Genomic DNA, 15,302 nt, shown 5'->3' on the forward strand with positions numbered 1-15,302 from the left:
TTATAGCAAGGGTTTATCACAAGAAGGTAGTTTTCCATTGTTTTCCCAGTGATCGGCTCTGTAATACCACTTGCATTCACAACCTTTATAAGTATCCACCTCTCTCAGACCTCAGGATCTGAAAGTTTATTGGTGACACTACAGAACGGTGGATGGCAGATGGTTAAATTGTGCAGTTTGTGATTTAAGAGCTGCTGGAAGCCACTGTGAAGGTGGCACAGATTTTTTTAGAAGCAGGCTCACTGTCAGGCTGCAACACTAACCCATGTGTTCAGCAAAATAAGTCAATTTAGGATTTTTCTAATAGACATGGTATTGGTGGGTCAGTGCAGGCATACAGTACTGGGAATTCTTTGAACATGAGCTATGCTTGCATCCAGACCCCTGCCAAGGTCTCTCTGGGCCACCACTGTCCCCAGACTTTAAAGGCTGGACCTCTCAAGCTCATACACCGCTTTCAAGGTTACCAGTGATGTGCAATAGTTCAACGCTGAACAATTAGAGGGGATTCAAAGGGGTTTCAGAAACTATTGTGATCACAGTGCAGGCACCTCTGAACACTATACAGATCACCACGACCCCCTGAAAAGGCCGCCAGCTTCACCTAGCTATTCCAGTCTTTGAAATTTGGAGGTAACTTGATCCTCAGGAAATGATTTCTCACTTAATAGGACTTAAAGGAAACTCATTTTATTTTAAGCACATCTAAATACATGGAAGTGTTCTAAAGCATCAGCTCATCTTGGCAAGGTGTGTTTTCTTTCCCTCTTTCCTGCCAGGAGGGCATGCTATGACCCTCCCCATCCTCAGAAACCAGGTCCTCAGGGCATGCACCCAGCTCTCCTCCCAAAGCTGTTTCATGCTTTGGGCTTTCTTCCCCCCTCCACCCTCAAGGCTCCTTTCTCAAGCTAGACATCCCAGTCACTCCCTCCCCAAACCAGAGCTTCCATCATTGCCTAACTTTCAAGATACGCCCATGTTACTCACAGGGCTCCCAAACATACCGTGGTCCGCTTCCACCTCAGCCCACCAGGAACCCCGTACCACCACCCATGGAGACATTCCTCCTCCAAAAGAGCTCACCCCAGCACCCAGGCCCCTGCCCACCCATCACCCACTGCCGTTTCCCTCCCTACCCGCCAAACTCGATGGTTTTTACCTTGAGATGTGCCCAACACAGTACCTTTTTGCTCCTGAACAGCAGCGCCCTCCTCTCTGCAGCTGAAATTGCTCAATTGGTGTTGGCTGCAGAGTGTTGCTAGGGGGAGGGTCTTTCAAAACTCTGCCTACTTGCCTGTCAAGGGCAGAAGGGATGTTTTCATTGGTTACTTCTTTGATAGACATCCCTTCTAGCCAGGGGGTTACTCATGGGGAGGGGAGAGGAGAATTCTTGCTGACACCAGGATAGACTAGAGGAAAGGAAGGCATGCAGCTCCCAGGCATTTTGCATACACATCTAAAGTCGCCAAAAATCTCTTTGGCATAGCAAACACCAGTGCAGAACACTTTATGGACATGTTCTTTGTGAAAGCCTGATTCCTCAGGGATGAGGAAAGGTCGGATTTTGGATGCCATCTCTAGAACCCTACCATCTCCAGCAGAAGAGCAGACAATACCTAACCAAGCAGTTGAGCTGAGCCTATGAGACTCAAGAGACCCAGGAGGAGAGATAGAGCAGCTCCAGGGTCAATGGTGGGGTCTGTGTGCAGCCCTGGGAAAGTCAGCTGCCTGTTTAATGGTTTCATGCCTGCATGACTCACCAAGTGGTGGGCAGTCTGCAACCATACACTTAGCAAGGCCATGTCACAGTGGAGAACCCCATTTGTGAACATAAAAGGCAGAGTCCAAACCAACCCTTTAAGGGTTCAAATGCTTAAATTTGCAGATTAAACTGCCTTTTTAACTTTTATTAAGAACAGCCTGTGGCCTTCACCAATCTGAATGCATTAAATCCTCCATACAATTATGTGCTTTGCACATAGCCTAAAATTCTCCAAAATGAGCATATTTGGTCACTACTATTGCAGAACACAGAAGAAGGAGGGCATCATAAGTGCACCCAAAACATCTGACACTTGCATGTTCATGCTTTATTCCTTTCTGATAAGGAGGACAAAAAAAGGAAAGATAGGTGATTACTTCTAGTTAAAAGTAGTAGACATCATAAAGGTTACAGAAAAGATACTGGGGTGTTAATGGCCGTATAATAAAACCCAGTACATTTTCAAAGGGAAATTCTGCATTACGGAAAATCTTTAAATCTAATTGCATCTCTAACTCTCACTGTAAGGTGACAAAATTTCCCATGGGATCAGCGATCAAGGTCACTGCCCAAGGCACAACGACTTCTAGCTTTGAAGAGATTATCTGGCTCTCCTCTACTCTGCTAACATCCATTCTGCCTTTAGCTCATGTGCAAGCCGTCATCTGCTCAATCATCTGTTCATGTCATGTTGATGTGTAGTTAGTGACAAGTTACTACAAATTAGGACTACAATTTGTTTTCACAGCACTGCAAGAGTAAAGGGGTTAGATTTTTTTAATAAAATAATTAATCAAATGATTAAATAAGCTTGCTGGATATTCAATATTTGAGAATAATTTACAAGCTAAAAAGTGCACAGATAGTTTTTAAACACAGAATTGAAGTCTTTACCTTCTAACCACTTCTTTCCAGCCTTCTTCTCTTTTCTGGCCTCTTTTTGGACTAGTCAGATTCAGCTTTACATTTGGAGAGCTCAGAGGCAGGGAAACAGGCTTATAAGTAGTTGACAAAGAATTTGAATGACCTTCACCATCAAGTCTGGGAACAAAAATGTGCTGGTTACAAATTACAGAATAAAATGACAGCATTACAGTATATATTTCTGCAGCTTAAACTACTAGCATGAACTGTTTTCATTCTTATTTTTTATCTGGAACAGCTGTTGAGTGACTTCATAGGTAGGTTTTTTACCTTTTAGTCCACAGCCTATACTCTTCCTCCAAAAAGTGGAGTGCTAAGCTGAATGAAGTAATACCAGAAACACTAAGGACATCAGATTAAAATAGTTTATAATGGGCGGTAAGCAGCCACTTCAGCACATCCTGATTATGTGTCTATATTGTGTTCTCCTTTTTGAACAGCTTTTTAAGAAAAGGTACTTTGGTGGTAATGTCTCTTTCTTACTAAGTACTTGAAAATGTCTGTTTTTCAGCTCTTGTTGTTACAGATTTCTTAGAAACTGCTTCTACCCCTCACCCCCATTTTATGAATGGGTAACCGAGGCACAGATATTTGAGCATGTTTATGTATTTAAGTCTCAGTGACACCGATTTGGAAGGAGGTGCCCAAATATCATTACCTGTACTAATACAGCTATAGCGATAGTCTAGTGATATAAACACCACAAAGTTTTGGTGAGAGAGAAAAAGAGAGAGAACAGGCAGTCTCTTGTTAGGCTAAGTGATCTATGGAGAGGTGAAAAAAAAAAGCATCACTGGGAGCTCACAAGTTCACCTGCAGCACTGAAACATAGGCAGCAATCTACACAAGTCATCAAAAACTAGCCATACGTGATACAACCCAGCAAAACTATGGCATAGCTGGAAAATTTACAGGGGATCTCATGCTTCAGCTATCCTGCTAAGCATTGCTTCCCCTCTTTACTATATACAAGTTTTTATTTATCCATTTTATTTCTCATTCTTTACAGCATTTTATGTTCATTTTGTCTTCTTCAAGGCAAACTGTTTATACTACATTTTATACAAACTTCAGAGATCTATCCACATTTAAGTAACCCAAACATACTGACTGTATGGAAAACAATGTTTAGACAATAAGCCTTTTAAAATATCAGCATTTTCTCTTTACCTTACTCTCTGATTAATACACCTGCCCAAGGTGTTTGAAAGTTCTACGGAGAACTTTACTTGTCCTCAGATAACTGTAAGATTGAGGCAATGAGAACAAAAAAACACGTATGAAAGAAAAGAACGAAGTCTACTTTGGAATATCGATTCCAGAGTAAACTTTAAGCTTTTTTTCTGCTTTGTCTGAAAATGTCTAGGTATGTTTTCAGAAAAGCACCATTATGAAGTCTGAGTTTAAGTTTCAGTTACAGTAGCCTTGTCATTGGCATGCCTATGACTAAAGAGAAGAAGAATTCAGGATGAACAAATTTAGAAATAATTTTCAGAAAAAGTCTGCCTTAGTGTAAGAGCCAAAAAGCACCTGCAGAAGTTAATAGCCCCATTTTGATATTTATATACTGTTTTGTTTCTTAGCTGTGCTTTAACAGAAGCACCACTTCTAACAAGGAGTTGGAAGTATGCATTTAGTTAGTCCTGCTGTAGTGAACTGCACAGGATTCCAAGGCTTATGTTGGAGACCTTGGACAAGAGGTCCAAACCAGAAAACAATTTATGTTCATAAAACAGAATATGGACAAAATCCAATTTCTAACATTCATTCCTAAGGGTAATCCAAAATACACACACCCCAACCACGAGGGCTGACAAAACCACTCATTCTGCAACTAACTTTAATCTGGGGGGGGGGGGGGGGGCGGGGGGGGAGGGGGAGAAAATCCTGACTTTCTTCCCACTCCCAGACCAGTGCCTGATGATCTTTTTTGATCCTGAGCCTGATGACCTTTTTGATCCCATCATGATCCCCAATGCATTTTTGCACTGAAGCTGGGTTCTCAGTCAGCCATGTGTCCTGAGGATCAAGCCCTGTACCCTCTCTCCCCTCCCTTAATGCACAAAAAGAAAAAAGAAAACTATGGAGGACCAGACTCACACTACTTATATGTAAAATTAAGCAAGGACTATGGATTCAGATGGGATCTAAGCTTTTTGATTCAGACCAGTGACCTGTTCAGAAACTGGTGTTATAGGAGTTATTAGCTCATTCCCTGAGAACTGAATGATCTTCCAAACCATTCATACAGCCCTGTACATTCACTGAGTTCTTTTGACTCTCACCTCTGGCTCGACAAGGTTAAATCAAACTGGCCATCAACCTGGCAGGTGAAATGCTCAGAGTCATCAACTTCTTCCCTCCTTAAAACAAAGGGATTGCAATTCAGAGGAGTTAATGATGAAACCATAAAACCATCAAAAGGTAATAAAACCACTTCTGTAAATAGATAAGTAAAGTTGGCACTTCGTTTTTAAATTCCCAGCATATTCACTTTAAAATCTATTCTAATGAAGATGACATGCAACATGGATGCTTAAATAGCAGAGAGAAAACTGGCTGTTTTGCTAAAGTAATATTAAAAACTAGGCAGCAATGCAAAAAAAAAATCTTACCTTTACCATTTTAAAGATGTTGCGTTCAATAAACTTAACAATATTATTCAATAGCTACACAAAAAAGCAAACTCAGTCTTCTCAAGATTTTGGGAATGTACCAGCTGATGTAAAGCTTAAGGTACAGAAAATTTACACTGGCATAGGTGTAACCCTGTGAAACAACAGGGAAGCAATACAGCAGACTCACCTTGTTGGTGTTTTTGAAGCAGAGGTGCTAGTTTTTTCTTCCTGAGAGGGGATAAGCAATGAGGCATAGCGCCGCTCAGAGGAATTTGTATCCATCGTGAAGTTCAACTCTTGGCTTTTACCTCCACTGCTACTTTCGCTATTGCAATCTGTGCTATCCAAGTTATCTGAATCACTATTCCCACTTGCACCACCACCTCTTGGCTCTCCATTTATTTTATTTTTATCTGCTTTTTGCTGTGCTAAAGATATATGCTGATCCGGCAAAATTATCTGCATATTCTGAGGAGTCTCTTTTGTTTTATTTTTCTTATTTTTTCTGTTTGTGCTGGGGGTAGTCACCACATTAGCTCTCTTCTTCCCAAAGGCATTTGTGAAAGTAGTTGAAGTCGCAGAAATTCCAATTGTTGTTGTAGTAGTTGCACTAGGAGGCTCTATAGGAACTTCTTGCTCCACTGAAAGAAAAACAGTTGATATACAATCAAAACTCACAAAATATAGAAATCGTTGCCCTGACTGAGGACACTACAGCTGAAGTTATGCTCCGTGCTGAGCTGTCAGACTATTTGCACTGCATTCAGCTGTATATCCTCCAAGAGTGAAAGACTTTTGGGAACACTGGAGAAAAAAAAAGTGAACACTGGAGTTTTGCCAGGAACTCTGATGGCAGAGGGAAGAACCAGGGCAGTAGCTATACAACATTGTCACAGTACTAGAGAACCCAGCTTTCAAGCAGGTTCCCTTACCTAGATGGTAAAAAAACCAAAACCAAATGTGCCCCCAACTACATTGCTCATAAACACTTGTTCTTTACCTTCATCATCATTTTCTTCTTCATCATCATCTTCTTGCAGTTCCAGGGTTTCTTTAGGCTTGTTTTCTTCATCTTCTTCCTGTTTTCTTTTTTGTTCCTCTTTCTTCTTCTTCCTCTTTTCTTTTCTTTTCTCCCTTTTAGCTGCAAGAGCTTGTTTTCTGCTCTCTTCTCTTGACTGTGTAAGAAAAGGATACATATTTAAATATTTTCACGCAGACTAAATAATTCAGATCTTCCCTAGAAATCTGGAGGGAGGGAGAAAGGAGAGAGCACAATGAACTAGAATGACTTTGTCACGTACTGAATCATCATGCAGAAACTGGGCAGACCTTACGGAAAAACAGGCCTAGTTGGTCCCAAAACTTCTAAGCGATGGCAACAAAATAACAACCAAATAGATGTATTATAGAAATATAAGTTTACTGGAAATCAGCAAAATTTCTCATAATCTCAGTCCTTTCTCAAAAAACATTTAAGAACCTCATTAATATTTTTTCAGCAATGTTCACATCTTTGACTCAGAAAGATCTCCCAGAGTATTTTACAGAAAAAACCCCACTATCATTTTAACAACTTTTTTTAATACATGGAATCAGACAAGTCAACTATGCTATATCGTAGCTTTGCACAGCACCTGATAAATGTTTAACAAGTCAGCAACTTGGAACATTTAATAAACTAATATGGAACTTGTGCAAAAATTGTAAGAGTCTCCATTAAGAGAGGCCACCAAGGAGTGCTTAAGAAGTGTCTGCGTTACTCTGGGTCACTTACAGTATTCTCAGTGAGGGAGAAGTTGATTTTCCCCACTATCTGCTCAACTCCATATAGCTCATCAGGCAGCTCATAGGCTCTCCTTTGTAACACTGAGAAGTCGTCCATAAAATGCTTATGGACTACATCTTACATGTAACATACCATGTATCACACCACCGAGACTGAAGACCTCCCTTATTCACACATCGTCTGTGCTAAAGTAATGCAAGAGAGCTACTATCTGAGGTAATTATTACCATGTCCAAGCTTTCCTAAAAAGAACAGTGGAGTGGCTGAAACAGAAGTAAATTCTCATTTGCCACCCTCAGTATACACTTCACCTTTTGTGTATTAGAGGAAGGAAAGCACACAGAGTCACAGCATGAAAAACTACTGCCCCAAGGAGCACAAACAGGAAATACAACCTATAGATTAATACATGGGTCAAACCATTATGCTACACAACTGCAATTTTCTACTCACTTTTTCCAGGTCTAGCTCCTTCAGCAATATAGTAGCATTCTTGTTTGCTTCTGCAGCCTGCTGGTCTTTAGCTTTCACAATTGTCTCCACACACTGGTGACACTTTTTCAACAGGTCCTGGAATGCAAACTTGTCTTACTACCTCCTTAATAAACTGAAATTGAGGAGTGAGATTTGCTCTACAAACATGAGATTAGCTTTATGTATTCATAAACATACAAACTACTTCAACAGACTAGGACTCTGAACACTGATATTTATTTTTTTTTAATAATTCTCTATTAAAAAGGAGACATGCACTAACCTCTGAATCAAATGTACATGTGCAAACATGCACATTCAGTATTTGAATACTGAAGAGTTTCTCATGTATATTTTCACTGAAAATAAGGGACAGGGCCTCTTCTCAAAGTTAAACTCACCTTGTCAGTTATTGTTGCTATGTATCGCATGCATTCAATGTCTGAAGGAAACTGGTTAACTTCTTTCACCAGGAACTGAACTACTTTCACATGCCCCTAGAAGAGCAAAGAAAGTTCTAATCTCTTGTATGTAATTGTCTACATTTATCATCAAAATACAATTTTGATATCTCTTAGTCCAATGAAAAAGACTAAAAATAAACAGGAACGTTTCTGGTAAGCTGCTGTTTGGGAAGAAAGGTAGTTACTGTTTGCTCAGTGTTGACAGCACAACTGCTGTTCTACATCACAGTGGCAAAGACAAGCCCTCCCACAAGCAACTTTTTATTTTGAAATACAAGAACCAAACCAGGCCCAAGTGCAGAGGCAGCTATTCATGATCTTAGTAACAGCCAAGAGGACCCTCTTTAGACCCTACCTGTCACCCCAACCCACTCTCTTGCCACTCTCACCATGAAGCAAATATAGATTGTTCAATTACAAAGTAAGTCTGATCAGGGAACTGAGCCACCTGAATATTATCCTGGCAAACACGTTCCTCTGTCACTGGATCCACTCACTGATGGGGTACACTGTGCAACCACACAGAAAGTATCCAACTGTTGTCTCTGAAGTTATTTGAAAGCAATGGAGGGACAGTGCTCAGTATTGCTGTTTGTCAAGAAAGCTGTATACTTATTTGATATTTTGTTAAAGGCAAAGCAGCTACAGCTAATAAATTCCTCTGCTATAGCTATGCTCCTTGCATCCAACAACGTAACTGATGAAACCATTGCAAAGCAATGTTCCTCCTGCCAAGAAGAAAAGGCAGTGACAAAAGTGCCTATTACCCAAAGTATCCCACTGAACAACAAATTAGGAACAGAACAGGAAAAGCAAATAGGAATCAGGACAGACTGGTGTTTTGTTCGTCTCAAAAGCAGGACTGAAACAAGCAGTATAATCTGCAGAAATTTAGAGGGGACTATGGTAATCTCAAGACAATGAAATGTCAAAACAGTGAAAGTTTTTGGTCGGTGTATAACTTGAAATAATGATGTTACTGTGGTTACAAAGTTTTTCACCTCAAAAATTAGATGTGTGAAGTACACAGATTATGATTAAAGCAGGCATTTTATCAAAATAGTAGTTTTGCTGTGTTGTGTTTGATTCTTCCAATACCAAGCATTCAGATTTAAGACCAAATAAGAAACTGTTTTGAAAACATTCAGCATTGAAACATAAAATTAAGTTGGTCTCCTACCTTGCGAAATGCTGACATAAGAGGTGTAATTTTCCGATTATCTGCAGCGTCCACATCTGCTCCTGCTTGCACAAGCAACTGAACCACATCATAGTGACCACCATTAGCTGCCAACCAGAGAGGTGTGTTTCCTTTCTTGTTACGAACATCAATATGCGCTCCTCTAAAAAAGTACAAGTGTAATCAAGTGAAACAAGGTAAAGGTGGGAGTCAGGAAGTAAGATTACAAAAGATCAGAGTACAATTGGATATATAACTTTAATTACTGAAATCTAGTGGCTAGACAGAGAAATTCTGTCCCTGAAATCTACTGTTTAAGTTGCAACATAGTGACACAGGGTTTATTTAAACCTCCCTTATAGAAACCAACACTCACCTAATGTAGCCTACTGCACGCACCACAGCTATGCAACTAGCGACCATCGGACCTTTAAAGGATCATTAATGTGGTGACTACCCACAAGACAATGCAGGCCCTTGAGATTTTAGCAGTGCATAGGGTTATGCTTGAAGAGCTCAAAAGCTACCTCCAGGCTTTGCCCCTCAAATGACAGCAGGGAAATGCTCATGTAGAAATTGCTGGATTAATACACAGCCAACAGAGCTGCCAAGCCAGACACTGTTTGCTCGCCTCTTGTCCCAGCTGCCTGCTTAGCTTAATTAACACTGGAGTAGCAGGATACTCCAGGATAACACTGGAGAGCGGGAAACAGATACAACATCCTACTTCTAAAGCTTCCCATTCACTTTGCTCTTAGATGCATGAGGCAATGTAAACAAGGGCACCCTTGCCACAGAGGAATACAGCTACAGAACAAATGTGCCACTAATGAGAAGAAATAATTTACCGATTAATCAGGAGCTCACAGAACTTGTAGTGACCCTTATCTGCTGCAATTGTTAAAGCTGTATCTCTTGAGGAAGGCACAGGTGGAGCATTAACATCTGCTCCTTTATCAAGGAGAACCCTTCCCACCTCTGCATACCCTCCTGAAGCTGCTTCCATCAGAGGTGTGAGACCAGTCTGTGCAAAGAGAATGAGTTACACAGCATGAAATTTGTACAATATACTTCGGGTAAGACATATTCTACACAGGGGAAACCAGATTTTTTATTTAGCTGCTTATATTTATTTTACGAGCCTAACTTCAAGTAGACTCTCTCTCAAAAAAAAAACCAACCCAAACCAAAACCAACCAACCCAAAGCAAACAAAAAAAAAACCCAAGCCAAAAAACCAAATAATCTTGGGCTTTGATTTATACAAACCCAGGCAAACTGTTGACTAAGAACCACCAGATACCTGTCTCAACAGCAAAAAAAAGTTTACAACAGGATCTCTAGAACAGAGGTTAGAACAGAAGAACAGATCCAAATGAAGACACAAGTGTTTCTACAAAAAATGCTCAGAAACTAGCTTTATAGGTTTTCTCTAGCCTCCCTTAGCACTAAGACTGATCTGGGCCCAACTTAGTTGCCAGGCTAGACTATTAAATAAACTTATACCAGCTGCTAACATGCCCAACTGACCATTTGAGAGCTGGCTTTTATCCATATCCCCTTTTCTCCAGCCACAGTCATTCCAGAAGCAGGCGGGGTAGACAGACACAGCAATTATTTCAGCAGCCTTAGGAGTTACCAAAAATTCCTTTGTGCTGGGGAAATCAGTCTGGCTGTCTACACAAGCTTTAAGCTTGCTTTATGGCAGGAGACACAAAGCTGTCCCAGAGTACCAAAGGATGGGACCTGTGGAGCATTTCAGAGGCACAGAAAGTCACAGTACTGAAGCCACGGGTTCTACAGCAACGTAAAAGCTTTACAAAATTTGACTGCACTACTTCTGTTGTAGACAAGAAATCTGTTCTATATGAGAATCACTGTAAGTAACACTATTCTCTTCCTGCCTAGGCTTCACTCATATGTAAAAATATGTATATCTGTTTTGTTAACGAGTATCACATCAAGTTTAAACTGTAGAAGCTTCTCAGTACTAGAGCAAAAGAGTCAATCTAAGTTTCATTATGAACTCAGAAGGACCAGTCAGCTTTTCCCTAATGAAAAAAAACCAACAATCACTGATGCGTTGTTTTTTGGGTTTTTTGGTTTTGTTTTGTTTTGTTTTTTTTAAAAAAAAAGCAAATTTCAGAACACTTAATAAGTCCTCCGATTTAATAAGTCCTCTGAGCCCAGAGAGGCTTAAAGTAACCAGAAAATTTGAAGAAACTTGACAACTTGGAGAAGTCACCTGTTAGAAATAAGTCATAAGGAAAGGCAATTCACACACTTACCTTTGCCCTGTGCTCGACATTGGCCTTCCTGTCCAAAAGCAGACTGACCACCTCTGCTCGGCCTTGGAAACAGGCCAGGGTGAGGGCTGTATTCCGGTTCGTCTCAATTTGGGCATTAATATCAGAACCCATATCAAGCAACAGTTTCACAGCAGGTACATGGCCATTCATAGCAGCAAGCATCAGAGGAGAAATACCTAGCTTACTCCCAGTCCTAAAGGGAAAGAAACAAACTGCAGTTCCCAGAACCGGAGGAATGCTCTGGGAAACGTAGTGTATCTAAGAGGAACAAAATGTTTTGTTGTAAGCTGGAAAGGAACATAGCATATATAAATATAGACACTGACCTAAAATACTAGCATTTTTTTAATTGATTAGGAGAAACCATAAGATTTTGATGGTTCTACATGCGATAGACAATTGCAATTTATAAGCAAGGAAAATACATTTTAGCTTTTAGATGTTGAGATGGCTGAAGCACACATAAGAAACTACATATACTAAAAATCAAGGCTGCATCTGATTCATTCAGAAAAACATGCTCCTGGCACAGATGTAGTTTTAACTTTCTCTAGTGATAGAATACACGTAAGTTTTCTTAAAACAAGTAAAGAGAAGGCTTAAGAGACATAGCTGTGTAAATTTGTTCCTCTTACTGAAAAAGACATCTTCAAACACATAGAGCTGCCCTGAGTGCTTTGGCTGGTTCCTTTACCTGGTTCTGTTGGAAATAGTTTGACTTCTAGATCCCAGAATGGTGGCAAGGGGAAGGGGAAGGAATAGGTTTGCAAAACTGTAATAATCCCTTAAAATTTAGGTATAAGGAAGATGAAGTTTGTCATAGTTAAAGGCAATTTAAAAGCACTAAGCATGAACATAAAGGATAACATCAGTGTAGAAAGGCTGCAAAGGCGGTCTGAAAGCACTAGATTCCAACTTATGCCTCAGTATGTAGCCAACAACAGAGTGTCTGTGCTATACTGCAGCTCATCTGGTGTACATCATACATTACCTTGAATTAATTTCTGCCCCAGCATTGAGAAGAATCTTGATGATATTAACATAGCCACCAGATGCTGCAAGGCTTAATGGCGTATAATCAGACACATTCCTGTGTTCTTTATTTGCTCCCCGGGCCAACAGCAAATCAACAACCTGAAAAGACAGCACGCATATTAAAAGACATTGTGGCCTTTGCTATTATCCAGGAAGTGAAAGGATGTTATCATATGTTCAAACCTTCCAGTATACTACCAGTTTCCATGGTCAACAGATAAGATTCTACAGAAAAACCTCTATCCTCTTTTGCTTTACTTTTACACATGCACTGTACAGACTTAGCAACAGATGAATACTTCAGCTAATCTGTGTGGGTTGTAGCAGTGCAGCACTTGTCTTCCAGAAAGATTATTTTACCTAATCAAAAATGCAAGGCTTTAAAGTGAAGCTCTTCCTGTGAATCTTAAGTTTCCAAACAAACTCCCATAATGTCTCACACTGTTTGAGCACCTCTTTCAGAAACTCCCACAACTTTAGTTCAAATGACACTTGAGCCAAGTTTGACCATCTGTATTACATGGTCTTTCCAACAAAACAAATGGTAAAAATCAGACCAACTGATGTTAATGGAACAAGCATGAGGAAGGACTTCTTTCCACTATCAGAAGGTGCTTAAGGAAAATAAAAGGGGGAAAAATTAAAACATTTCTGGTGATATACTGCACTTCAGTGTGCCTAATTTTACTTCTAACATAGGCCAGGTGATTTTCAAATAAGCCAGAAAAAAGGCTGCCTCACATGTTGCTAAGCCAAAAACATAAGAGGTAGACTCTGGCATAAGAAAAAAAATTAAAGAGGAAGAACAAAAGACTTAAGCAGTTCAATAAGTAATGCTATCACAGGCCACATTGATCTCTCCTTTTATTTGCGAGCAGCAGTTTTATTGTTAAAGATCTGCAATTCAAAAGTCAAAGTGGAAACTTCCTAATTTTGGTTGACTGTTTTAATCCTTGTAAATTCCAAAACTTACTGCTCCTGTATCTGGCACAGAGCCCTTTGCTATCTCCATGCCATCTTCTAAGCTAGTATGCCCATGACTAAAGTAGGAAGGATTTAACAAATCTTATTTGGACACACATACACCAAAAAAAAAAAAGGCTGAGAAAAAACTGAAACATCCTTAAAAGACTAGTATAACGTGCCCTGCATTGCATCTGCCCTGCACATTACCACTAAAACCACGTACTGCCAACACAAAATTCCAGTTTCTGTCCTTGTGTGCCTGCACCAGCTGTTTTGAGAGTGGGGAGAATGCAGAGGGGAAGTATTCACTAAATGAAGTTATTCATTAAACATCTCTACCTCCCTCACAAAAGTACTTATCTTGCAAAGATACATCAACAAAAGAAGGACCACAAGTTAGAACAACCATTAGCTGACAAAACTGGGAGAGCCAAGGGAGAGAAGAACAAATTCCCTTTCCTCTTGGAAGAAGAAAGAGACTTAAATTAGCTACGCTTATACAGGTTAAAAACCTTCCAGAAAAGGATGATTTATTATACCATCAATAAAACACCACACTGTATTAAAAAAAAACACTGTTCAAAAAGGTGTAACTATCTACAAAAAACAATTCAAACCCACTGAGGATAAGTATGTCTGTACCTCTTGGCGTCCACCAGAGCATGCCAAGGAAAGTGGAGTATCCTTTGTACGCTCAGACTGTGCTTCTATATCCCCACCTTTGTCTAGAAGAATTTCCACTACACCAACATGTCCAGCAGTTGCAGCCAGAATCAAAGGCGTAAAACCTAGTAACAAGAGGTCATGTTAAAAGCAACCTTAAGAATCTCAAAAATATTATTAAGGAGCAGAAATGAACAAAAGGGTTAATTCACAATGACTTCTATTGATCAGACATGTCTTCCTCAGATTAAGGGTTTCCTGGTGTAGGCCAGAATCTCAGACACTTTCCCAGCCCTCTTCTGACCCTGACACATCTAGGCTATGATTCCAGCCAAACACAATTCAAGGCTCTTCAAAAGAAATCTAAACAGTACTTGCACTGGTCAATTTGGATTAAGTTCCAAGCAACCCATCTCTTTAAAGAAGCCACAGCTTTCAATTCCTATTTAATAAAGATCCAACAAGTATACACATCTGCACTGCACATGTTGCTTATTTCCAGTGGTCAATGTGCGTTCCAAGGAGATATGGTGGTTTTGTTCTCTCAGCTCTAAAAGATTTGAGGTTTTGCTGAACTCTGTTACTGGGAACAATATGATACACAACCTGACACCTCCTTCCCATTAGTTCTGTCAGCCAAGATTTCATGTTTGCTCCCATTAGCCACTCTATCTTGTATGCTAAGGTATTTTGTAGAGGATGAATCATAAGGACAAAAGTGCTTCACATTTTGCAAGTCTGCCTAAGATAGCACTCAGATGCACTTTCAAATATACAGATTGAAAGGCATGCAATATCACTGGCTTTATATGGCAAATATTTCTACATTAAGTGCAAGAATGCAGTTACATTTTTGCAAGCTTTGGTAATTTTCTGAAGCAAAAAATCCCAAATCCCAATGTGAAATTCGCTGTTTCAAGTTTTAGTTCATGGCCAAACTGTTTTACTCTTTTAGCTTACCCTTCTTGTCTCTGTGTTCAATATTGGCACCACGCGCTATCAGTACAGATACAAGTTCTTCATGACCTCCTGCACATGCAAGGGTCAGAGCAGTGTCATGATTACTTTCAGTCTTCATGGTTGGGAAGAAAAAGAAGCAGATATTCAGAAATTAAAAATACT

The 15,302-nt window shown here is 39.9% G+C and overlaps 1 protein-coding gene across 16 annotated transcripts in view; it reads right to left on the reverse strand.

Annotated features, from left to right (window-relative positions):
• The window catches only part of ANKHD1 (ankyrin repeat and KH domain containing 1), a 123,161-nt gene that overhangs the window by 16,172 nt on the left and 91,687 nt on the right, over nucleotides 1-15,302 (reverse strand). For all 16 annotated transcript variants that reach the window (XM_064458734.1, XM_064458742.1, XM_064458739.1 and 13 more), the window contains 13 exons: nucleotides 15,141-15,252; nucleotides 14,160-14,305; nucleotides 12,508-12,650; nucleotides 11,496-11,709; nucleotides 10,057-10,232; nucleotides 9,209-9,371; nucleotides 7,966-8,061; nucleotides 7,544-7,660; nucleotides 6,305-6,479; nucleotides 5,492-5,945; nucleotides 4,972-5,049; nucleotides 2,657-2,803; nucleotides 1,184-1,294 (listed from right to left, as the gene is read on the reverse strand). In XM_064458734.1, coding sequence (XP_064314804.1) covers nucleotides 1,184-1,294; nucleotides 2,657-2,803; nucleotides 4,972-5,049; nucleotides 5,492-5,945; nucleotides 6,305-6,479; nucleotides 7,544-7,660; nucleotides 7,966-8,061; nucleotides 9,209-9,371; nucleotides 10,057-10,232; nucleotides 11,496-11,709; nucleotides 12,508-12,650; nucleotides 14,160-14,305; nucleotides 15,141-15,252 — 2,132 coding nt within the window. The remainder of the gene's footprint in view (nucleotides 1-1,183; nucleotides 1,295-2,656; nucleotides 2,804-4,971; nucleotides 5,050-5,491; nucleotides 5,946-6,304; nucleotides 6,480-7,543; nucleotides 7,661-7,965; nucleotides 8,062-9,208; nucleotides 9,372-10,056; nucleotides 10,233-11,495; nucleotides 11,710-12,507; nucleotides 12,651-14,159; nucleotides 14,306-15,140; nucleotides 15,253-15,302) is intronic.

The sequence above is a fragment of the Phalacrocorax carbo genome, chromosome 8 (genome assembly GCF_963921805.1).
Source record: "Phalacrocorax carbo chromosome 8, bPhaCar2.1, whole genome shotgun sequence".
In the NCBI taxonomy this organism is placed as follows: domain Eukaryota; kingdom Metazoa; phylum Chordata; class Aves; order Suliformes; family Phalacrocoracidae; genus Phalacrocorax; species Phalacrocorax carbo.